This window comes from Ambystoma mexicanum, chromosome 6p (assembly GCF_040938575.1).
Source record: "Ambystoma mexicanum isolate Mex_15411 chromosome 6p, UKY_AmexF1_1, whole genome shotgun sequence".
NCBI classification, from domain to species: domain Eukaryota; kingdom Metazoa; phylum Chordata; class Amphibia; order Caudata; family Ambystomatidae; genus Ambystoma; species Ambystoma mexicanum.
This window is the reverse complement of record NC_090935.1, coordinates 1160354943-1160380909: the sequence shown is the minus strand read 5'-3', so window position 1 is coordinate 1160380909 and position 25967 is coordinate 1160354943. Positions and strand designations below refer to the sequence as shown.

The 25967-nt window shown below is 49.2% G+C and overlaps 1 protein-coding gene across 1 annotated transcript in view; it reads right to left on the bottom strand.

Annotated features, from left to right (window-relative positions):
• The window catches only part of SMC5 (structural maintenance of chromosomes 5), a 1384551-nt gene that overhangs the window by 307875 nt on the left and 1050709 nt on the right, over nt 1-25967 (bottom strand). The window contains exon 18 of the mRNA XM_069625793.1: nt 2080-2205. Within this exon, the coding sequence (XP_069481894.1) occupies nt 2080-2205 (126 nt within the window). The remainder of the gene's footprint in view (nt 1-2079; nt 2206-25967) is intronic.

Below are 25967 nucleotides of genomic sequence, written 5' to 3'. Positions count from 1 at the left end.
TCTACTCTGTATGTTTCCGGGTCATTCTCTTCTTCTTCCTGGTCCTCATCATCCCCATAGTAGCCCGTCCCGGTTTGCTCTTCTATCATACCAAATTCTTGGTCTTCACAAAAGGAAGCCTCTCCTTGATACCGTGAGTATGGTCTTGCGTAAGGTTGTACCTCGAAGGGTTCTGACCTCATCGGAGTTTCAAACCGGGCCTTTTTACTCGGGGGGATAGGATCAGTAGAGCCTGAGGGTGTGGCCCCTTGTGGATCATACGAGAGGAAATGTTCTGGATTTTTATCATAAAAATCAGCCAAAGAAGACATTCTCGACATGACCCTATCTATGTCTTCACTGGACCATTTTTTGGAACTGGGAATGACTCTCAGCAAGCCTATGGGATTTATCTTGAGTAGCTTTACTGGTTGTGGACCTATCAGCAGTCCTGGGCTTGTCTGTCTGTTTAGGGGGGGTGGAGTGTTTCACAGGTGTGGAAGAATGTACAGGTAGTTTCTTCTGCTGTTTTCCCCCCTCCCCGTGCGTAGAAAAATGTTTTCCCTGTCCCTCAGTGGCTCCGGAGTTTTTCGACGCCTGGCGTCGAGGATCGGGAGAGGTGTCCCTGTCCTTCGAGCGTGGGGCCTCGCTGACTTTAATTGCGGGCTCCGACTCCTGTGGCGCGGCCTGGGGGTGGAAGTCGTCTTCATCTTCCGACGATCGAACTTCTGTTAGCCTAGGGAGCGAGGCACTCTTGGCAAGAGTGGATGATTGCCTGGAGTCATGCGGCGATCTTGATCGAGAGCGCCCAGAGGACACCGAATCGGACCGTTCTGTCTGTGCCTCTTTCCGAGAACTCGACGTCGTCGAGTCTCGGTTGGACTTAGTGTGTTTAGTGTGTGTAGTATGTGAAGCGCTTTTGTCGCCGGGGGTCTTCCCCATAGCCGCCCTGCCGGACGACCTTCCGAGGTCGCGGACCTGCGCTCAGCTGTCTTTCGACGCCGTAATGCCCTCGCCGTCCGAAAGTATGGCGTCGCTGCCATCGCTGCCTGCCTGGCGTGGTGGGCCCAACGCTTCGTCGAACGGTGCTTAAGTGTCTTAGGTTTAAACCTACTACACGCTCTGCAGTTCGCTTCGGGGTGGTCCCTCGGCAAGCAGAGATTGCACGTGGCGTGCCTGTCGACCCAAGGGTATTTGCGATTGCACTTGGGGCAGAATTGAAAAGGGGTACCCTCCATACGCACCTTGAGGCAGCGGGCTGTTAAGTGTAGGAAATGTATAAGGTGCACCTATATACCAAGAGTGTAGAGTATGTACCACCCCCCACTCTCCCTACTTGCAGGGCCGAGGCCAGCGGGCTTCCGAGGCCCAAACCCGTGGTGCAGCAGCCGACGGTCGATTTCTTCTCCAGCCGGCGTCGAGTGTTGAACTTCGACGTTGGGGTGGGGAAGGATGTCAATTGATTATTATTTTAAATTTTAGCAAAAGTATGGCTAAGGCCAGGGGACTCCGCAAAATGCTTCCGACCAGTATGGCGGAAAAAAACAACCTGAGGATCCTAGACGCATGAGGGATCTTGGGTACAGTGGACGTCACACTAGGGATAGTATTACTGGCACGCCTTGTGTCAACGCCCATTTTCAAAAAACAAACTAATACTCTGCAGCTTCCACTAGATGTCGGCCTATGCACAGCATGTGATCTAAGCAGATTCCACAAGCCTCAGAAATATATATATATACACACACACATTTTTTTAGAACTAGGCAGTGTAAAACAAAAAAAAGATTTCTACAGCTTTCCACAGTTGAGACGCTTAACCCTCAATACTGGTTCCATCAGATGCTCCGAGACAAATTGCAGGTAGTTCCTACTGAATTGGCAAATTAAATTCATATTTCTTCTTCTTCCCTTCTTTTTTTTTTTTCTCCCTCCCTCTCTCTCCCTCTCTCTCTCTCTCCCCCTCTCTCTCCCCATCTCTCTCTCTCTCTCCCCCTCTCTCTCTCTCCCTCTCTCTCTCTCCCTCCCTCCCTCCCTCCCTCCTTCCCTCCAAATACATTTTTGTTATGTACAAGATGTTTTTCATTTCATTATACTCACGGTCTGGAACTCTTGAGGAACTTGCTGTTCAGGGCCAAGGTTACACGTGTGCCTTGCTTTTCTCATTAATCCCTTGCATTTTTCCAGCAGCATCCGCTTCCTTTCATCAAAGTCAACAAACTTGCTCTATTAAAATTGCAGAACAAGAAAGGCTTAGTTTGATTTCCCAAATGTTGTGCATAACAAAGGGAAGCACAATACGGAAGTGCAGAACAATAGTAAAGACCATGGATCCGGTGCATATTCATTAAAGTATTTTGTATTTCACATTATTAGCCCATACAATTGAACTTTTAGGAAAAGACAACCATGAAATTAAACCATAAGATCTTCCCCGAAAAAATACATTTCTGCAGAAACACTATTATTCAAAAACTAGAGTTGGGTGGCATGTTAAATGCAGGTTGTATGGGGTTTGGATACACATCCATACTAATATCAATCATGGCTTCCCATCATCCTCTTCTAATAGTTTGCATTGGTGGATTGAATATGGATTGGATTGTTCATGTCTTGGTCCTCTACCTTGCATTCTGACCATGCTTGGTCCAATCACTCAGCCCTGGTCTGAGGGTACTTTCAAAAAAGGTAGGTAAACTGGTTCCTTATGTTTTCCATGAGTCGCCTAGTGGAAACAGTGGTTAAGAAGAACAAGTTACTTTCTTACCTGGTAACGTTCTTTCGATGGGATGGTCCGACGACGTATTCCATATCTATGACAGTAATCACCACAGCTGTGCTGCTTCGGAAACTTTTTCGGCGTCTGCGTCCTGCGTCGATGACGTCGATGCGCCGCCGTCGAGGACCTCCTCCGACGTCCGACGTCATCCGATGTGATAAGTAGGACGCACGACGCCAGTAGCCTCAGTTGTAGTTTTTTCCCCCAGAACGTGTGACAATAGTCAACTGCCAGTCCGACACAAAGCCTTGCGGAACGTAAGCTGCAAACGCAACAGAAATTCTGCAGCGGGGAAGGCAGGGCGGGAGCGATATGGAATACGTCGTCGGACCATCCCATCGAAAGAACGTTACCAGGTAAGAAAGTAACTTGTTCTTCGAGGGGATTGGGTCCTCCGACGTATTCCATATCTATGACAGACTCCCAAAGCAGTACCAAATCAAGGAGGAGGGAAAGAATTTAGAAACAAAATTTAGAATAGCCAATCAAATAGCAGAGCAAAGGACCGCCTTGCCAAAGGCCAGATCCTGCCCTCTGATGGAATCGAGGGAATAATGCCGCACAAATGTATGCACTGAAGCCCAGGTGGCAGCATCACAGATGTTGCGAATAGGAACACCCCTCTGCAGGGCAGTAGATGCAGCCAAGCCCCTGGTAGAATGGGCCCGCAAGCCAGCCGGAGGGTCCTTGCCCGCCAAGCGGTAACACTCCGAGATGGCCAAAATAATCCAGCGGGACAAAGTCTGTTTCGTCACAGCTTGCCCCAAGCGCTTACCAGCGTAACCAATAAAGAGTTGATCGTCCACTCTGACCCGGGACATGCGAGAAACATAAAAGCTCAAAGCTCTCCTAGGATCAAGCCTATGGAGCCTCTCCTCTTCCTTACCAGGATGCGGAGGAGGATAGAATGCCGGAAGAACAATCTTCTGGGCCAAATGAAATTCCGTCACTACCTTCGGAAGAAAAGAAGGACGAACTCGAAGGACAACCCTGTCCTTGTGAAATACAGTGAAGGGTGGCTTAACAGAAAGTGCCTGTAACTCACTCACTCTGCGAGCGGAAGTAACCGCAACTAAAAACACAGTTTTCAAAGTCAACAGCCTCAAAGGGCAAGAATGTAACGGCTCAAACGGAGCACCCATAAGAAACCTAAGAACAAGGTTCAAATCCCAACCGGGCACCAGGAAAGGCGACGGAGGGAACACATTAGTGAGCCCTTTCAGAAACTGTGAAATTAAAGGGATTTTAAAGTAAGAACATTCTTCAGATGAGCGCTTAAAGATGGACAGCGCCGCCAGGTAACCCTTAACGGTACCCACTTGCAAGCCCCTGTGGGCCAAAGAAAGCAAAAAGGACAGAACCATGGGGATGTCACATGCAAAAGGATCCACATTCTGAACTCTGCACCAGTCGCAGAACTTACGCCAACGGCAACGGTACAGAGACTTAGTTGCGGGCCTTCGGGCCGAAAGCAACACCTCCATCACGTCTTCAGGGAGGTCCCAATCCTTATACCTCAACCTTTCAGAAGCCAAGCGTGAAGGTTGAGGGATCCGACCTCTGGATGGAGAACCTGACCCCCCTCCCGTGAGAGCAGATCGTCTCGGTAGGGAAGACGACGTGGAGGGCAGATGGACAAGTCGAGAAGGTCCGGGTACCACGTCCTCCGAGCCCACGCCGGAGCAATGAGGATCATCCGGGAACCGAACTTCCGTAACCTCCGCAGCACTTGCGGGATGACGGGGACCGGAGGAAACGCGTACAGCAGCGGGAACGACCACTCCACCACGAACGCGTCTCCTAAGGCTCCTTTTGGAGGAAATTCCCGCGAGCAAAACCTTTCGCACTTCCGGTTGACACTGGAGGCGAAGAGATCCACTTGAGGGGTCCCCCAAAGGGCGAAGATCTCCAGGAGAATCTCCTGAGCCAACTCCCACTCGTGAGAGATCGTGCTCTGCCTGCTCAGAGCGTCCGCCGTCACGTTCTCGACTCCGGCCAGATGAACTGCCGAGATCGAAACTTCCTGCTGGATGGCCCAGAACTCGAGCTGCATCGCCTCCCTGCACAGAGGAAGTGACACTGCCCCCCCCTTTTTGTTGAGGTAGTGCATGGCCACTGTGTTGTCCGTCAGGATCAGGACATTCTTCCCTCGCACAGTCGGCAGAAAAGCCCTCAGGGCTAGCCTGACGGCCCTCAGCTCCAACAGATTGATATGGAGTCTGGACTCCGACGGAGACCAACGACCGCTGACTGTCAGCCCGTTGGCATGAGCTCCCCATCCCGTGAGGGATGCATCCGACACGATCGTCACCTCCGGCCAGGGAAGCCAAAACGGAGCCCCCTTCATCAAGTTGCCTTCGACGGCCCACCACAGAAGGTCCCGGGCGACCGAGGGCGGCACCTGAATCGGGTCCGACATCTTGCCGGAGGACTGCGACCATTGCATCTTGAGTGCCCACTGCAAAGATCTCATTCGCAGGCGAGCCTCTGGCACCAGAAGAATGCAGGATGCCATGAGGCCGAGCAACCTCAAGAACTCGAACGCTGGGAGCGTCTGGGCATGCTGAAACTTGCGCACCATCTGCTGAATGTGAAGAGCCCTCACCTGGGGAGGAAAACACTGCCCCAGGGAAGTGTCGAGCACTGCTCCGATGTACTGGAGCCTCTGCGTTGGCGTCAAATGGGACTTCTTTAAATTGAGGGAGAAGCCCAGCCTGTGAAGGGAGTGGCAGGCGACGGACAGATGATCCAGGACCTGCTCGGGAGAGCTCCCCCTGATCAACCAATCGTCCAGGTAGGGGTAGACGTGAATCCCCCCTTGCCTGAGATGCGCTGCCACCACCACCATGAGCTTGGTGAAAACCCTCGGGGCGGAGGTCAAACCGAACGGCAGGACCCGAAACTGAAAGTGCGAGTCGCCAACCGCGAACCTCAGGTACTTCTTGTGCTTGGGATGGATCGGCACATGGAAGTAAGCATCCTTGAGGTCGAGTGACACCAACCAGTCCTGAAGCTGAAGGGCCTGGAGGACTTGAGAGAGAGTAACCATCTTGAACTTGTCCTTCCTGAGGAGTTTGTTCAAACCGCGCAAATCCATGATGGGTCTCAATCCCCCGTCTTTCTTGGAAATCAAAAAATAAGGGGAATACCATCCCTTGTTCCTCTCCGCTACAGGCACCAGTTCTATGGCGCCTTTCTCCAGCAGGGCTTGAATTTCCTGCGCAAGGAGCGGATCCGGACACTTCAAAGAGAGGTTCCCCGGTGGATTGTCGCGAGGCCTGTGCCGAAAGGGAAGACAGTAGCCGTGGGTTATGATCTCCAGAACCCACACATCCGAAGTAATGGCACGCCACTCTACAAGATGCTGCGCCAGCCTTCCCCCAACCGGCGAACCATGGGACAAGGCCTCATGACTGAGTAGGAGCGGCTGCGGCGTTACCTGAGGGCAAAGAGGCAACTGCCCGAGCGGCCTTGGCACCACGGGTACCCTGTCGTCCACCTCTGGTACCCCTGCGTTGGCCCCTTTGACTGCCAGCTCCTCTCGCCCTACCAAAGGACGAGTAATAGCGAAAGGAGCCACCCCTCCACTGCTGTCCCCTAGGACGAAAAGGCGGAGGTTGGCGAACTGCAGCGCCCAACGACTTCGCTGCAGCTTTTGAGGTCTGCAACCTCTCAAGGCTCTCGTCAGCCTTGCTGCCAAAAAGATGTTCACCATCAAAGGGCATGTTGAGGAGCCGGGACTGCACATCAGGAGCAAACCCCGACTTCCGCAACCACGCAAACCTGCGTATCACGGTGCTCGCCGCCATGGACCTACTGACGCATTCAGCTAAGTCCAAACCCGACTGAACGGACTCACACATGGCATCCTTACCATCCTGGACCAAAGCAAGGAAACCAACCCGTTCGTCCCCTTCGGGAATATGTTCAGCCGCTAACGCAACACAGTTCCACAGAGTGTGCGTGAAACGTGACAAGGCACAAATGGAGTTGGCCGCCTGAAGCGCCATACCACCAGAAGAAAACACCTTCTTCGCCCAGCCATCAAAACGTTTGTCGTCCCTATCAGGAGGGATGGTAGGGTACGACGCCTGCTTTGCCGGGGCCGTGGCCGCCTGCACCACCAAACTTTCCGGAGTGGGGTGCCTGGTCAAGTAGCAGGGGTCGCCACTGGCTGGACGGTATTTCCGCGACAAGGATCTGCCCACTGCCGGGAGACTCTCCGGAGCAGTCCAAGCCGCCGCCACCCTACGCTGTAAAGCCATATGGAATGGCAGAACCGGGTCAGATGGGGGGACCAACATCAAGGATGTCCGTCAGATCATCCTGCACAAACTCCCCTGGGGGAGCAGACCATCCCAGATACTCAGACACCCTAGCCATAAGGCGCCGGTATGAGGAATCGGCATGGGAGCCAGGCTCAGGCCGACCAAATTCCACCTCCGGAGAGGTGTCCAGACCACTAGCATCATGCAGCGACTGCCTCAAATCGTCAAATTGACTATGGCCCGAGACAATGTCATCCGGCACCAGATCAGGAACCAGGCCAACCGAATCCTCATCCGCCTCCGAAATATAATCCAAGTGGTGGAAAGGCACCTGAGAGTGCCTGCTCTTAGCCAGAGCCTTCCTAGGGGGTACACCCGAGACACGGGGCACCTCCGACACGAAAGGCGTCGATGGCGTCGAGCGAATCGGCGCCGCCGTCGAGAAAACCGGCAACGGCGCCGAGAGGATCGGCGTCGACGTCGAGGAAATCGGCGTCGACGTCAGATGCAGCGCCTCCAATATCGGCGGCGTCGACACAGCCCTCGAAGCCGGAGCCCCGAGCGTGTCTCTTGACGACCTGAACGTCGACGGCTTCGACGACTTCCTTGGAGCCGGAGCTTCGAGAAAGCCTGTCGACGCCCTCGACGCCTCAGACGTCGATGTCTTCCTCGAAGACATCACAGGTGCACACGGTCTCGATCGCGTCGAGGACCGGGACCTGGAACGGGTACGGCGAGAACGAGCCTCCTTGTCCGAACGGGACCTCTCCCGTGACTCGTGCCGACCACTCTTGCGAGCGGCGTCTCTCGACCTCACACGGCCGACCCCACTCGGGGGCGCGGACGGTTGAGTACCCTGCGACTCAAGAATCGCCAACATTTTCTTCCCAAAGGAAGCCCATTCCTCCGGCGTCGCACGGCTGGTGGGATAACCGACGTGCCGGGCAGAGTCCTCGGAAGAGGACCTGGAAGGCGACCGGTGACGGCGCTTCCGAGAACGCCTCGAAGAGGCAGAGGAGTGGCGAGACCGACTCCTAGAAGAAGACCGACGAGACCTCCGACGATGACGCGGAGAGTCACCCCTCGAATCATCCGTCGAAAGCCCCGCCGACTTCGACTTCCGGGGCTTGGACACCCGACCTACCGACAATTTCTTCTTACGTTCGCGTAAGGCCTTGGAAGTGAGCGACAGGCAGTCGACACAGTCATCCGTGTCGTGGGCCTCCCCGAGGCACCAGAGGCAGGCGTCGTGCGAGTCAGTCACCGACATCTTGGACCCACACACCCCGCACTTCTTGAAGCCCGGACGCGGGGTTGAAGACGAAGTGGAAGACATCGCTGCGAAGGAATATTCACAAACGAACAGGCTCGAAGAACCAGAAAGAACAGAACTCCAAAGAGTCGAGGCTAGAACCGAGAAACACGAAGCAACACGTTCGCGGAAAAAACGGAACTGAGGCTACTGGCGTCGTGCGTCCTACTTATCACATCGGATGACGTCGGACGTCGGAGGAGGTCCTCGACGGCGGCGCATCGACGCAGGACGCAGACGCCGAAAAAGTTTCCGAAGCAGCACAGCTGTGGTGATTACTGTCATAGATATGGAATACGTCGGAGGACCCAATCCCCTCGAAGTCAACATCAAACATAAGGAGGGGAGCAAGGCAAAAGTAAATAAGAGGGTAACCATATAATTCTGAATTAAGAGATTTTGCCAAAGCGAGATTGAAAATAAACTTAATATCTCATAAGAACTAACTAAAAACGTCTTGGTGCAGTTTACAGAAACTATTGATGTTAAGGAAGTATTTACAAACAACTTTTAGGCTAAAGCGTAATTTTTAGGGTCACCTGGGACCATTGGCTACACAGTTACAGTTTATACTCGGAGGATACCTGTGGGCGTAAACCAGAATTTAGTTTTCCTTTGGAAACAAATTGAAGGGATGGACCAACTTCATTGGCTGAGCAAATGTTGTAAAACAAAAGAGTTGATGGCTGGAAGGTTTAGAATAAATCTTGACCTCTGGCATTGCTCTGGGCAACCCTCCAGACCATCGTTCTTCGCCTGCCAAGCCATTACAAAAGGGGAAAAATGTTGTGTCTGATGCTGAGCTGTAGACAACGAAGATTACCCAAGCTTACAGTGCAGTGATTCTTGATTCAAAACTTCACTTTATTTTAACACTCTAACCCCCGCTCTACAAATCCCCATAGGTCTCTCCTATGCTGTAGCTCCTCAGTCCACTTCCTTTCCTCAAGGCCTTATGAGTCACTTCTTGTCAAGGTCCTTTTCTCTTCTTTTGATGCCTTCCAACTGACATCTCCAAACAATGGCACCTGTCAACTGCTGTGACCCCAGGAATTGACCAACACAAACTGAACTGTAAACTACAGACATGCCAAGTTTCTCAACCAGGTGGGGGAAGATTTTGCTCCAGAAAGCAGCAGAAATTAATTTCCCCATACGATTGCATTGGGGTCTTAATTATTTTAGGCAGAAGTGAGTGTTGGAGCTTGTCTCCCTCTGCTGGAGACTCCTGCGAGTTGCGGGAGACTTTGCATGTCAAACTACGGCAACAGCCTCTTTGGATACCGCCGATGACTCAGCTTCAGGTGAAATGCAGCGGACCCGAAACTCTTCGACCGTCATCCGATCTTCTAGTCTTCTCCTGTTAGTACAAGGAATATATTAGGGAGGGATATATGCAACAAAAAGGGTTATACATCACAACAGCGCCCTGTTGCGCTCATTTGTAACCGGGCGGGATAATGCCTCCATGTCTTTAATAGAATCAAGATTCCCTGTGCTGCAAGCTTGGGTAGTCTTCATTCTATGGTCAAGGCTGGAGGTAATCATTATGTCTCTTCAAAGCTCCTCAAAACTGTTGCTGCTATACTTGAAATGGGCTGAAAGTAAAACGTCTTGAAAATAGAATCGTTCGACCAGTCAGCCGAATTCAATATATCCTGAATACTAGCCCCAGACCCAAAAGATGAAGCGGCCATGGCTCCTCTCACGAAATGCGCTCCAAACCGCGATACGTCCACACAAGCTAGTGTCATCACCTCTCGCACCCATCTAGCTATCGTAGCTGCTGCGACTGCCTTAAACAGTTTCCTACATGCTATGAGTAACTGCAAGATGCCCTGTGGCCAACTTCCTTTGTTCTATTCTCATACTATTTTATGCAATTGGCTACACACAATTTCATCTACCCTGGAAAATACCGTTCTGAGATAACCGCTGAGTTGCTATTCATACGCTTAGCTACAGTGAATGCCACCCCATCCGGGTAAAACACTTTTCTATCTGTCTCCAGTGCCTTCACATCCGACACTCTCCTGCATGATACCAGGCATAATAGCATTGCTAGCTTTCAAGACAGCCTATTTCCCAGAAAGATTGATTTTCTAGCCATCCAACAAATAACTCTAGCACCACCTTGACATTCCATAGACATGAATATTTCAGCAACGGTGGTTTGCATCCCTTACACCTTGCAGTAGTCAAACCACTGCCGTATGTTTACCTACCGGTCCCCCATCCTCGTGCTCTGTCAATATGGCTGATCTGTAGAGTCCTATGGTCCTGAATGCACTGCCTACCTCCGATAGGGATACCTGAAAGTTTTGCACCTATACTACAGGGTTGAAACGTGATGAACATACTGTTCAACGCACCAGCGTTCCCATCGGCCTCCTGCAGAGTCATCGCTCCTGAGCAACGAAGGGACTCTGGATTGCTTGATAAATTTGGCAGCCGATCCTGAAATGGGCAGCAGTTTCCATCTGCGCCCAACACCTTGCAGGCCAGCAATGCAAAGCTGTGTCTCATCAGAGGATGCCAATTCCCTGCCAGGTCCGTGAGCAGGTCTTGCCGGTGAGGAAGTGTCCACGGAAAATCTCTGGACAGTTCCATCAGAACTGGAAACTATGCTTGAGATGTCCAGTGAGATGCTACTATCACTACCTCTGCTTTCTACCTGCAGATCTTTGCTAATGCTCTGGCCAACATCATGAAGGGCAGGAAGGCATAATGAACCGCTCCCATCCAAGGCTGCAGGAAAGCATCTGAGCCCAGTGCTTCTGGGTCCAACCTCTAGTTGAACAATCTATTTGTCCGTTAAATCTGGATGCAAATAGATCCATGTGCAGAGGACCCTATAACTCTGCTATGCTCGGAAAAACCTCCTTGTGTAGCATCCAGTCGCTGAGTCGTTTAGGTAGCAGGAATTCCAATTCACCACTACATTCTCAGCTCCTGAGAGACACACTGTTGTGATGGATATCTTCCGGTCTAGGCAGCAGTGCCAAAAGTCTTTGGCTATCTCCACTAACCTGGATCTCTTACGCCCCGAGGCGGTTACATTTCTCACCACCGAAATGTTGTCCATCCTGAGAAGGATGCAACAGTTTGTTTTGTCCTTCATGAAAGCCTTCACTGAGAACGAGCCTGCTAAACGCTCCAAGCAGTTGATGTGTAGGTTTAGTTCTCTTTGTGGGCAATTTTTGCGCTGTGTTTCTGAACATCTGCATCTTGCTCCCCAACCGGATCTGCTCGTGTCTGACTATAATCAACTCCGGGGACGTCCCCAAAAATGGTTAATTTGTTCCATGCCTCCATGTTCTAAAGCCACCAACCCAGCTCTGTTCTTCCCGCCTGGAGCAGGACATTTCAGCGCGGGCCAATGTGGTGCGGACATTTCACCGCAGGAGCTGGTTTGGCGCAGCGGGTTCGGCCCGTTTTGTTCTGTGGCCACTGTTCCTTGGAGTGGAAATGGAAAATGTGAGCAGACACTGGATACTTCAAACACAACGTGCCGATTCCGATCTTTCTACATTTTGCTACATTTCCCCTGGAAATGCACCATTGATTGCTTGGTTACCAAGGTCTGGCCTCAGGGTCACTTATTCATGACAAGTAACGCGCGTTGGACTTTGAAAGGAGGACGGGACGCACAACCAGTACGTAGACGTCTTAAGTAATGTAATCCCCAAATTAAGTGAATTGCAGTATAAATATTTTATTTAAAAATTAGCCGCTACGTTTTAAGAAGCGAAATTGGGCTTTAATGTGGCAATAAACTGGTGTACAATGGGGTTGAACTGGGTCGTCCCAGCCCTTTATGATGAGTAGCAATACCCTGGAGATGGATGGGGATGCAGATTCAATTCATACATCAATGATCAAAACGACTCCGGTAGTTTGGCAAAAGGGGAGTCCGTTTTATTAACAAGTATATAAAACAGGGAGTACAACGAACATCGGCATTCGCTCGATCGTCTTACTCGACTCATTTTAGTAGAAACTGAGGTTATATTGCATAAAATCGTCATCAGTGACGTGTTGACCTGTGTCACTACCTATGTGGCAAACTACAAAAACCTATTGAGGAAAGGGATAGGCTCTAAGTGAATATCTAAGTATAAGTTCCATATCAGTATAGAACCGTGAAGGAAAGTGATAGGGTACTTATCAGGAGGGGCAACTAAGCCCTCCCCTCAAAATGGCCACTATGAACATCACTAAATACACAACGTTCCATTGGCTACACAAACTATAGGACCCTTAATTACGCGGTCCTCTATAATTGGTTGGCTTCTAACCCCTGTTAGTACTTTTCCACCTACGTCTAGCAGCACAGAGAATGAACATCCAGGTGCTAGTGGGCTCATTTTAACACTAGCTTCCCACCAATTAATATATCAATCCATCATCACCTCAATGGTCCAGTGTCAATTAGCACTTTGAAGTTTGGCCTTGAGTTTGTACTGTGCTCTGAGAATTTTTAAGGAGGGTAGGCAGAGTCTGTACTCGTGCGTAGGTGTGACCACCTCAATAGTCCAATTTCTTCCTTTCACGTCACCGGACACCATGAAATCGAGCCTTTTTTGTGCATGTAATATAATTTTTTTAATAGTCCTCTGACGTCTTGTTTTGCTCGAGCCTTCTGAACAGGAGTCTCTGTTCTTCCACACAATTTGTATCCAATGCCAGCCAATTCCTGTTTGATAAGACCTTGGCTTCTTGGCTCATTCAACTCCTTCTGCAATTAAATTTGCTTTTAACTGCGACACACTGAAATTAGGCCTTCTTGCTAATGTTCAGAACTGCTTTATAATGCCTAGTGGAAACATCCACCTTTTACTCGTCCATATGATACATTACTCACCGTAATCGTATTTCTGATGCGTGTATCTGCTTAGATTCACATGCTGTGCATTGGCTGACATCTAGTGGAAACTGCAGAGTATTACAGTTTGTTTTTCGGAACTAGAAAATGGGTGTCGACACAGGGCGTGCCAGTAATACTATCCCTACTGTGACGTCCACTGTACAGCATGATCCCTCACGCTTCTAGGACCCTCAGATTGTATTTTTTCTGACATGAGGTAGCACGAGGAGTAGCGTGAGTACAGATTATCCAAGCAGATAGATAGAAAGATAAGACTACAAGCATCCATGCGCCTTCTCTCAGACGGGAGGAAGGGTGAGTCGCATGTGAATCTAAGCAGATACAAGCATCAGAAATACGATTACGGTGAGTAATGTATCCCTTCTGAGGCTTGTGGAATCTGTTTAGATCACATGTTGTGCATAGATTAGCGAGCAGTGTTAGAAGAAGGTGGGATGTGAGAAGGGCCATGAGCAAACAAATGTCTTAGAACCGCTTGTCCCACTTGAGTATCTGTCTTGGAATGAGTGTCAATGCAGTAGAGCTGAGTAAAAGTGTGAATAGAGCTCCAAGTAGCTGCTTTGCAATGGTGTCAAGGGGTACATTTGTAATGAAAGCCAGAGTGGCCCCAATGCCTCTTGTAGAGTGGGCTCTTGGCGTGAAAGGCAGAGTTTTTTCAGAAAGGGAGTAACACAGCTGGATACAATTTATAATCGACTTAGAGATGGCACTTTGAGACGCGATCTCCTTCTCTGCCTGTAGCTATGGAAACAAACAGTTGGTCTGTTTTCCTTAGCGGCCTGGTCTTGTCTACATAGTATAGGACCGCCCTACACACATCTAGGGTGTGTAGTTTCACCTCAGCAGAGCTTTGGGGTTCTTGGAAGAAAGCCAGAATCTCAATGGACTGGTCAACGAGGAATTTAGAAATAAACTTAGGTGAAAACCTAGGGTGTGTTCGTAAAACCAGTTTATCTTTATGAACAATAAAGAAAGGATCCTGCACTGACAGAGCCTGAATTTCACTGACCCTTCTTATCGATACAATGGCTACTAAGAAGGCAGTTTTATATGTCAGGTGTTTGAGACTGCTAATATGCATGGGCTCGAATGGGGGGCCCATGAGTTTAGCCAGCACCACATTAAGGTCCCATCCTGGTAGTGGGTTAGAAATTAGAGGGTGGAGTCTCCTTACCCCTTCCATGAAGGCTTTAACCACTGGTACTTTCCACTACAATACCCTGTTATGGGAGGTGGTGTATGCTGACGGAGCTGCCAGGTGTACCTTTAGTGAATTAAATACCAACCCTGCGTCCAGCAGGTGGAGCATGTAGGTGACAATAGTGGAAGGAGTTCAATCAACTGGGTTGATTTGCTTATTCTGGCACCAGATAACAAATCTTTTCCATTTGTCAAAATAACAGTGCCTAGTTGTAGGCTTCCTAGATTCCTTTAGGATGTCCATGCACCTCTGTGGTAAGTTGAGGTGTCCAAACTATGACTTCAGGAGCCATGCTTCCAAGTTCATTGAGCTGGGTTGAGGATGCACTGTTTGACCTTGGTGCTGGGACAGTAGGTTGTACCAGCACGGGAGTCACACCGCTAGTCTGCGCAAGTGTGGGAACCACGGTTGCCTCGCCCACATGGGAGCAACTAGGATGAGCGTCATCTATTCCCTGTGCATCTTGTTGACCACCTTCCTGATGAGAGGGGTTGGTGGAAAAGCGTACGCAAACATCCCTGACCAGTTCATCCACAGTGCGTTCCCCTTGGAGTCTAGCTGCAGGAACCTGGATGCGAATCCTGGGCATTGCCTGTTTTCGCTTGTGGTGAATCGGTCTGTAGTGGGGAAACCCTGCTGTGTGAAGATGTCTTCTACAACTTCTCTGTGTAGACACCATTTGTGTTCTCTTGGGAGGGGATCTGTGCTCAAAACGTCCGCTAGTGAATTGAGATCCCATGGAACATGCTGAGATGACAGGTAGATGTTCCGTCTGAGTGCCCATATCCACATTTTCTGGGCAAGCTTGCACAGATTTGGCGAATGAGTCCCTCCCTGCTTTTTTAGGTAAAACATAGCTGTTGAGCTATCTGTCAGGATCTGCACTGACAGGTTCAGCAGATGGGGCTCGAACGCTTGAAGCGCTCTGAATACTGCCAGAAGCTCTAGCAGGTTGATATGATTCTTGGCCACTGTGTGAGACCAGAGACCCTGAGCTGTGTGGTGAAGGTGTGCTCCCCACCCTGACAGGGATGCGTCTGTTGTGACTACAGCCTGTACCTCAGGATCGCAAAAGGGTTTCCCCTTTGACAGGTTCTCTCTTGTCCACCAGTGAAGACCTTGTACAAGTGCTGGCGAAACTACCACTAAATCGTCCCACTGACCACTTGCCTGAGACCACTGTTTCGCCAACCATTCTTGCATGGGACGCATGTGCAGGCGCGAGTGGGGGACCAGGTAAATACATGACGCCATCATGCCTAGCAAACGCATCGCTTTGCGCACCGTTATCTGGCGACCAGGCTAATATAGAGGAATTTGCAGCAGTAGATTCCGAATTCTTTCCTCTGTTGGAAAGGCCAACCCCTCTTGAGTGTTTAGGACAGCTCCTAGGAACTGTTTGGAGGTGCTTGGCACCAGGCTTGATTTTTTCTCGTTTATGGAGAAACCCAATTCGAAGAGGGGGTCGATTGTTCTCTAAATGTTTGATCTGCAAATTACTGGGGTCTCCCCCGTGATGAGCCAGTCGGCCAAGTAAGGGTACACTGGGATTGCCTCCCTGCGAAGGTGTGCCGCCGCCACCGCCAGTACTTTGGTGAATACCCTTGGAGCCGAGGCTATACCGAAGGGCAGCACCTTGAACTGGTAGTGCTGACTGTCCATCTTGAAGCGCAAGAACCTTCTGTGCGCTGGGAACATGGAAATATGAAAATGGGCATCTTTCATGTCCAATGTTGCCATGTAATCCCCCTTTTTTAGGAGGGGGATTACTGGGCGCATTGTCAAATCTTTTTTTGGCACAAGGAAGTAAGTTGAATAAATACCCTTGTTTACCTGGTGTCCCGGGACGAGATCTATCGCATCCTTTGCTAGAAGATTTCACGATCTCCTCGAGGAGGATCTTCTGGTGGTCCAAGGAATGTACTTTTTGACGTGGAGGGTGGTTTCGGGGACGCTCTAAAGTTCTATGCAGTATCCTGCGGACACTGTGGACAGCACCCATCTTTCTGATGTGATCCCTTCCCAAGCTTGGGTGAAATTGGTAAATCGTCCCACTACTGGAGATCCGTGGGAAGGGACCTAGATCGCGGTGTCACTTTTTTGTGGGAGGCGTGCCGCCTCGGCTGGGGCTGCCTCTACCCTTACCACGGCCCCTCTCGTTTCCCCTGTTGTAACTCTGGGTAGACTGCTGGTTGCTACCCCATGATGTACCCTGCCCCTGAGAATAGTTGGAGCCTCTTTGTGAATTTTGGCCGCGTGGGCGACGAAAATTACCATTCCCTCTATGATTAGGGGGTTTGTTGGTCAACTGTCCCAGGGATTTCAGAGTCTCATACTCATCTTTGGCATTTTTTAATGCGTCCTCTACCGCCTTGCCAAGCGGTAGATTAGGCTCCACCGGCATGTCGTTTAAGGATGCTTGTGTCTCGGGTTTAAACCCTGACTGTCTTAACCAAGCATGCCTCTTAATGACAGTGCTCTCTGCTATTAGCCTGCCGGCGTTATCCGTGCCATCAAAGGTTGCCTTAAGGATGCAACCGGACACGGCTCTCCCCTCCGACGCAACCTGTGCCAACTGGCCCTTTAAAGGTTCCGGTGCAGAGTCGATGAGTGCAGCAACTTGCTCCCACTGGTGGCAGTTGTAACTAACCAGCAGAGTGGTGGAGTTGGCAATCCTTGCCTGGTAGGCGGAAGTGGAGGCTACCTTCCTTCCCAACCCGTAGATCTTGCTCTCCTTGTCGGGGGGAGCCTCAGACGAAGATAGGGGTGTTGCCGCCCTCTTCCGGGTATTAGTCACTACCAGGGAGTCCGGTTTTGGTTGCCCCCTTATGTAAAGCGAGTCCGATAGGGCTGCCCTGAATAATTTTTCCATTCTGGGGTTTACTGCCCTGGTGAGGTTAGGATTGAGAAGGGAAGGATCAATTCTCCTTTGTATAGACTTGAGAATAGGGATGGCCTGGGCAATGGGTTTCTTTTCTCCCACTAGTTCTTCGGCAAAGTCCCTCTCCTCCTGTGCTCCCTGAGTGTCAATGCGGAAGTGTTCTGTCGCTCTAGACAAAACCTCACTTAGGAGAGGTTGGTTGTCGATTGGAGAGTCGGTAACCTGAGGTTCTTTGCCTACCGGGGAGTCTACTCTGTAGACTTCTGGGTCATCTTCCTCCTCCTCCTCCTCCTCCTCCTCCTCCTCCTCTTGGTCCTCGTCATCCCCATAGTAGTCCACCCCAGTTTGGTCGTCCAACGTTACCAATTCTGGATCCTCACCTTGTAGTGGATCCTCACTATACTGAGTGTATGGCTGTACATGGAAAGGGTCAAAAGACCGACCTTGCATTGGTGTCTCAACTCGAGGTTTCTTACAAGGGGGTTGCAGGTGCCTAGACCCTGAGGGAGTAGCCCTGCCAGGGGTATAGGAGAGGAAGGGATCTGGGTTCGTGGCATAGAAGTCTGCTATTGATGATATTCTAGACACAACTCTATGTATGTACCACCCCCCACTAGCCCTACTTGAAGGGCCGAGGCCAGAGACCTTCCAAGGCCCGGGCCGAGGCCAGAGGCCTTCCAAGGCCCGAAGTCTGTTGTGCAGCTCTCGACGGTGGTTTTCTTCTCCGGGCCGACGTCGAGGTTCGAAATTCAGTGACTCGACGTGGGAATGGAAGAAACGGGGAAATATTATACTATTTGCAAAATTATGGCTAAAAGCCAGGGAACTGCGCAGAATGCTTCCGACAAGTATGGCGTAAAAAAACAATCTGAGGGTCCTAGACGCGTGAGGGATCATGGGTACAGTGGACGTCACACTAGGGATAGTATTAATGGCACGCCCTGTGTCGACGCCCATTTTCAAAAAAAAAACTAATACTCCGCAGCTTCCACTAGATGTCGGCTTATGCACAGCATGTGATCTAAGCAGATTCCACAAGCCTCAGAAAAAAAAAAAATTATATATATATATATATATATATATATATATATATTAATATTATATAGGCACTTGCCGCAATCTATTTACTATAAAGCTTGAGGCTAGCTTTCAAGATTACTTTGCTACTTGCGTTTGTTGCAACTGTACACTTTTAAACTAGCTTAATATCTTTATCTGTTTCTGTGGCATAAGTTTCTTCACCTTGATCCCAATATGTCACTTATCCTTGGTACCTTCTTGATGCCTTATAGAATGTCTGCATTCTCTGGTCTCTGCATCTCTTCTGTGTGCGTCACTTCAGCTCAGTTGTCACGTCACCATTCACCTTTGCCCTTCATCTGCTCTGCTTCTTCAGGAATCTCATTCAAATGGCCATCAAATTGTCCTGCACGCAGGTACAGTTTTCTCAATGGGTACCTTGCCTCCCAGATTCTCCTAGGTACAGGTATTCTTATGTGTACTGCACAGAGTCCACGCTCTGCTCTTTGTTGGTTCAACTGGTCCGCATACGTCACATATTTTGGTTCCCACTCTATAGGTAATAAGGGCGGGGCAGTTGGAGGGGGGTACTTGGCTCCTCCTCTACAGGGTATACTGCGGATTCACTACTAGTGTGTACTGCTCATGGCAACTGTCCTTATAGAGAGAGATGAAGAGCGATTTTTACAGAAGTTACCCGGCAAACCTAGTTAAGCATTTAATGTTTTGCACGCCAATTATGTAAGACTGTGAAAAGCTAGTGTTGACTTGGAGCAAACAAAGGGTGATGTGTTGCTTGCTCCTGTGCCGAAACATGCTGGTGCCAAAGCATCCCTGCACCGGACTGGCCGTGCCGATTCGTCCCGCGCCAAACTGGCAGCACCAAAAAGGGTGTGTCCCGCTTCCCTCCTGACCTACGGTACTAGCAGATGGTATCAGACCCTCCAGAAGGTGTCTGATCTTTAGCCTCTGTAATGAAGGGATTCTGAAAATTTGGCTTGGATGGAGACCGCTAGCAGCCTTAGTAGCCTCGCTAAGCTTTGAAATCGAGATCAGTGTCTTCGCGAGGGCTGCCTGTAGCTCCTCCTTTATTGCGCTCATTTTGTGCGCTGGAAGTTCCAGAGTCGCTTTCCTGGGGTCTACTACACACCCTAGGAATTCTGTATTCTTTCGGGGCTCCAGCTCCTACATCTCCAGATTAATGATGAAACCTAGCGTTGAAAAGAGGTTTGAATCCATCACACTTGTTCCTGCAGCGTTTGTTTGCCGCTAAGATGAGAATGTCATCTAGGTATAGAATAATTCTCACTCCCCTCTCTTTCAAGGCCACTGCCACCGGCTACATGATGGCAGGCTCTTGAATTGCTATGATGGCTTTTTCATAGGAAGCTCAAATATGTGCGCTATTCACATATGCCTGGAAATGTGAGATATGCGTCCTTCAAATCCACTCTTGCTAGCCAGTCTCCCTTTCTTAGGATGTCCATGACAAGGTGTATACCTTCCATTTTGAAGTGCCTGTAAACTAGCCACCCATTGAGCTCCTTTAGATTGATGACAGGTCGCACTTTGTCTATTCAGTGCACTAGGAACATATTGCTTACGAATGCAGGAAAACTCTTACTGCGCTCTATCGCTCATTTCATAACCAGAAGCCGTAGCTCCTCTTCTAGCAACCAGTCTTCTGCCTGTGTCTGCGCCATACTGGCGGGAAGCACAATGTAAACTGTTAAGATTAAGAATTGTAGCTGGAACACTGTCTGTAAAACCCAAGTGTTGCTGGACAGCTTTCGCCAATTTGACAATAATAAGCCTGCCCCGCCTCCCATTGGTGGGTACCGCGGCTTTGCTGCTCTCACCATTGTAGGCACCTTGGTGGTGGAAGTAGGCCCTACCTCCGTGTCCTCTGGTTGCAAAGTCACACGTTGTGAAGAACAAGTCTTGGTGACGTGATCCTAGTACTGTGCTCTGGGGTTTTGAGATCTTCTTTGCGCCTGGAAACGGCCAGTGGAACAACCTCAACTGCTGCTGGTCCCTGCAAAAACCAGATAGGGGCAAATCTTTCTGATCAAGGGCAGCATATTCTCTAGCGCAGTGTAGGGACTGACAAACCTGCCCATTGCCTTGCCAAACGGTTTGCTCAACAAAGGACCTCGAGTCGCTTCCTCCGTTTGTTTCATACAAAGCTAGATCTCATAGTTCGGTATCGATCTTAAGAAAAAAGCTCCTCCCCCCCCCTCTGTGAAGAAAGGGTGTAGTTGGCAGTGCCCAACAAACCAACGGCGCTCTGTGCCCAGTTCCCTAGCGTCTCTGCGTCCACAGGCTCTCCAGTGTCTCGACTTCATACGGCCAGATCTTGGCGATTGGCCCCGTCAAATCCAATCATTTCTCCTGACAGCTTTTCAAGGCTCTATCCATCCCTTTTCTGACATCCTTGGATGCCTTTGTGATAAAGGTGATCATCCTTGGATCCAAATCCGGGGTCTCCACTACTTTGTTCAGGAGTTTTGGATGTGGCCACTCCAATCTCATCCAGAGTCTTGTCTCTTTCTTTAGAGACTTGCGCAATCTCTGCGCCATGTAGGATGTCACTCTATGAGATGGGAGCCAGTCATTCAACCTGGTATGTCTAATAGTCTCTGGGTCGAACATGTCTGATAATTCCTCTTTAGGGTCTTCTATATTCTTCTTATTCCTCTTATTGCTTTTCGCTACCTTCGTCGAGGACTGAGAGTCAGACACGTCGTTGTCTGGTGAGGCATCTCCATCACCACCCAAATTGTGTGCCCTGGGGACAGGGGTATGAAGCTTGGCACTGCCGATCTTTGCAAGAAAGCCTCTCTGAGCTGGTCTACAGCATCGGCTGCCTCTGAGGTCTTTCTTTTACACTCGGTTCTTGGACCCAGGATAGTACGAGAGTTGTTTTCTCTTCCAGATCTGTTCTCTCCCCTGGACAGTCAACTTTGAGGATGTGGTTTCGTAATTGTTTTATTTCTTTTACTCACGCCGTCCCCAATCAGACTTTCCAGTGCTTTTAACCTATCCTGTAAGGGCCGTACCCCTTGAGTCACTGCGTCAGTTGAGAGAATCACCCAGAACCCTCTTAAAACTCAATGTGAGGTCTGTATCTTTCTCTGTAACACTTGCTCCTGGCTCCCCTCACTCCAAGCTGTCTGACTCCATATTTTGAGGGAGTCTGCCAATGTGCTGCAATGGTGCCTTATGCCCGACTAAGCAGGCTGTGTCTCACGTGTTCTGACAGCTGGGGTCGTGTCTAGCTATGGGGCAGGGGCAGGTGGGAGGTGGGATGCACAGAGTGGGCCACTTTAGTTGAGTACTGTATTGAATTTTCAGTTACTAACGAGCTGTGAAGCTTCACGGTTGAGCACAGTGCTGTATTCGTACTGTAATACTGTGCTATTACAGGCCCAGCGCTTAGTAATGTAAGGGGGTGCCGGGGGAGCATGAGCCAGTGACCTTCGAGTGAGCTAGTTGCTCACGGATCCGACTTACGCTCCCAGGCGCAGTGTTACCGTGGTGTGCGTGAGGCTGGGTCGCCTGGTTGTTAACCACTCCTGGGTTGTGCTATGCGATCAGGAATCGATGTGTAGTGCCGACGTGAGCTGGCGACCATGTGCTCGTCTAAATATGTCTCATCTATAGATAATAAAACATACAAACTACATATGACATTCATGCCTCACTTAATCCCACATTAACGTTCACAGACAGGGCACAGAAAGGTGTACTCCTCTCTGTGAAGAACAGAAAAAGAAGAGGAAAGAACAGGAAACGACTAATAAGGGCCCAGAGAAAGGAAGTGGACTTTGGAACTACCTCATAGGAGAAACATATGGGGATTTATAGTCCGGGAATTGAGATTTACGATTGTTTAAAAATACAAAAATGTTAAGTGACGTTTTGAAACTGCTGAAGTGTAGAAATAAAAGAAGTTGAAGCATAATGCTCGCGCCTCCGGTGTTGAAATAGAATGGAAAGTATAGTGTTCAAGATTAAAGATAAGGTTAAACGTAAAACAAACGACTTCACTTAAGCACACTCAGGAGCAGTGCGAACATCATAGGTCGGGTACCTTCAGTTGTTTCCGACTGCTGCCGGACCACGCTCAGAGTTTCAAGAGCTTAGCAACAGCAATTTTACTGGTAATGAAAAGGATCTACAAGCACAGACCACTGTGGAGCCACTGGTAATGCCGTTTGGCTCGGTGACGGTCAGCTCCAGTGCCCGAAGAATTATTTTCTAGCTCTGTGTTGTGTTTTACTGTTGTCCCAATTAGGAAACATGGGCCACTGGAACTGAAGCTTGTCGGTGCTCATTATCCTGTGCTTCTGGTGCTTTCTCTCATCTCCATCCAGGTAGGAGCAGCACAGCTTTGCTCAGAACATACATCTCAGCTCTGTTCGATTCACATGCTATGCATAGGCCGGCATCTAGTGGTAGCCAGAGAGTATTACATTTTTTGTTTACGTAACTCAAAAAGGGACGTTAACAGGGCGTGCCAGTAATACTATCCCTAGTGTGATGTCTACTGTACTTCTAGTCCTTCACGCGTCAAAGTCCCTCAGATTGTTTTGTTTCTGACATGAGATAGCATAAACTGTAGCGTGAGTCCAGATGTAATAAAGCAGATAAGAGTAGATAAAGTCAGAAACATCTACGCACCTTCTACTACACAGGGAAGGAAGGGTGGGCGCATGTGAATCTAAGCAGATACAAGCACCAGAAATACGATTATGGCGAGTAATGTATCTCTTCTGAGGTTTGTGATCTAACACCAGAACAAATACATACATATTCTCCACAGACTACCCAGAGGCATGCCTGAGATGCAAGATGCCACCGTCTAATTTCCTACACATTGTATGGAATTGTCCCCAAATTCAGCCCCTTTGGCAATTGATAGTGACGCATCTAGCAGAAGTAACAGAATGCGATCTAGGAGGAAAATCGGAAGCTTTAGTTCTCCTCGGATTTTATGCCACCATGAGCTGTGCTACTGGAGGCATGCAATTTAACAGCACTTAGTAGGACTGAATATATTAATTTTGTAGTAGCTGCTATACAATGCTAAAACAGATTCGAAATTGCAGAGAAGAAGGGCAAAGGCCAGATCGGGGGAAGAATGTAAACAAAACAGAAAAAGACTGCACTGCTGCCACCATTATATTGCATTGTTTAAAGTCTTGCTTGGCATACGTGCTCTACTGGAATGGAATGCTCCATCGGCGATTGCTGTTTTGTATTTGATGTACGGTTCGTAAAATCTGAATAAACTGATACAATAAAGAAAATGTATAGGAAAAGAAAAAAGAAGGTTGGTCCGATCTGTCCACCACTGCAAGTGTTGATGGTCCCCAAGTTCACCTCCAAAGGATCTTGAATATTGCCTAGAATTCGGAACACTGGCACATCAGCCCATCAGAAACATTTGCAGTGATCATACCCCCCAATCTCACATGAGGCACCAGAAAAATACGACAGGAGAACCAGCATTAAAAAGAATGCACCTGCTTGGAACTAAGACAATCTGGAGAACATATGAACATCACTTGGATTGCTAGCTATCCATTCCAAGGAAGGAAACACCATCCAGCAATCATTGTCCAACACTGCACCAGTGCACTAGATGGTTTTGGTAGGTTTAGAGATATATGCTAAGTGACTTGCCTTCATGCTCCAATGTCCAAGTTAGGAAAGAGATATAGCCTCTGACATAGACAGAGTCGCACTGCTGCCAGAGGCATCAACTTCATAAATACCCTGAAGTCAAGTCATGTAGAAACACAAACTGACAGTGTATTGTGAAGGCATCATAAAGCAAGAGACAGACAACCGATTCAAAGTTCAAAACAAAATGGTTTATTAACTCAAATGTCAGGATGGTTGAAAGCCTAACTTGCCCTATGCTAAGGTGGGATTTCCCTAACTGAATGTAACTAAGGAAAGTCTGAGTCAGAAAGTTCAACTGAAAAGTCCGCCTGTGTCCAAAACCTATCCTTACCCTCACAACTAAAGCTAAACAATGTATAGGGCTGTCAACAATAAAAGAAATGGTGATCAACAAAGTTCCGAGCTTCTTCCAGCTCTTCTTAGCTTCCTTTGCAGCTGCCCTTACCCAAGTTCAAGAAAGTTCCACAAAAGTCTCGAGATTACCCTTCTCAAGTTCAAATCTTTTTCCACAAATTCGTCAGGTTCTCTTCCCCAAGTTCAAGGCAGGACAGTTCAACACATCCTTGGGATTCCGTCCCCAAGATCAAGGCAACATAGATCCAAAGAAAAGGGTCTTGCGGTTTCCGTCCTCAATACATCATTACAGTTCATCAAGTCTCAGGGTTCCCTTCCCCAAGACTTCAAATTGCCAAATTATACTTGGTTTCACAATGCTCAACACAACTCCAGATCAACTTGACACTCCTTCTGGATTGAATTAACAGTTCCCTTAAATTCTCCTTCTTGGTTCAATTGAGCAATGTCTTTCGTTTTCATAATTGAGGGCTCCCTCTTCGAGGCACAGTTATTAGACCACACAGTTCACAAGTCACGCAACCAGGGACCCTAGGCTCTTCAGCCCGCACAAGTCAGGTTCTTCTGTATACATATTCACACTCACTTAGCTTCTCCTTGTCGCCTTCTTGGCGTTATATGAAGGTTCACACTCACTTGGCTTTTCCTGGTTAGCTTCTTGGCTTTGCCACAATGTGTCAGATCTCCATTGTCCAGTCTTTGGCCTTGCCGTACTGTATTCATGCACAAAGTTCACTTCTTGGTGGCTTTATTTCTTCCCCACCTTTCAGTCATGCTCTTTTGCAAACTTGCACAATTGCTTTCTCATTTTATACATTGCTTTCAAATGGGCAATTTCCCATTCATCTGTTATTGGCTTGAAGCTTTGCCTATAAAGTTTCCATTCAGTTCGGCATCCAATATTTATTATTTACGTTGTCGCTTAATTTCTATTCATCTCATGGCTTCGGGTTGGTTTCAATCTGTGCACACTTTTCTGCTCATTCGGCATTCATTTCGCTTGCACACACAGCCCCCTCAGAGCATGCCGTTCTCGAGTGACGTTCCTCTTCTCTCACTGTTCTCCGGCAATCATTTCGGCCAGCTGCGATGGCCCACTTCTGCTCCGCCTGCTGGTGTTCCCTTGACTGCTTCTGGTGCTTCTTTATGTTCACTAGCAGCTCCGCTTTTCTTCCGCGGACGCTGCTGGCGACTGTGTTGCTTTTCATTTGCCTGCACCACCAACTGCGGCTTTCCGACCATGGAGGCTCCCACACCTGTTGAATTTTGACGGCCCAACTTGCCCTGGGATCCACAGGTCTTCGGGGTCATCTGCCAGCATCCTGGCTTCCCTTCAAGATCCACCATGGCTGCCTACTCTCGAACAGGATCCCCTGCTGGTCTCTCCCACAAAGGCATCCCTGTTTTTCTCCCTGCTGCTGTTGTCCTCTCTTCCTGTACACCTGCAACCACTTGACAGGTCGAAGGTGTGAGGCCGCAATAGGACTTGCCCGACTGTAATTAGATAGACATGCCTCACGGTACTCTGTGGGAAATATTGGGGAGATGTTTTACAATAGCCCATAAAGGTCAGAGGAGGGTTAGGTTGGTGCTC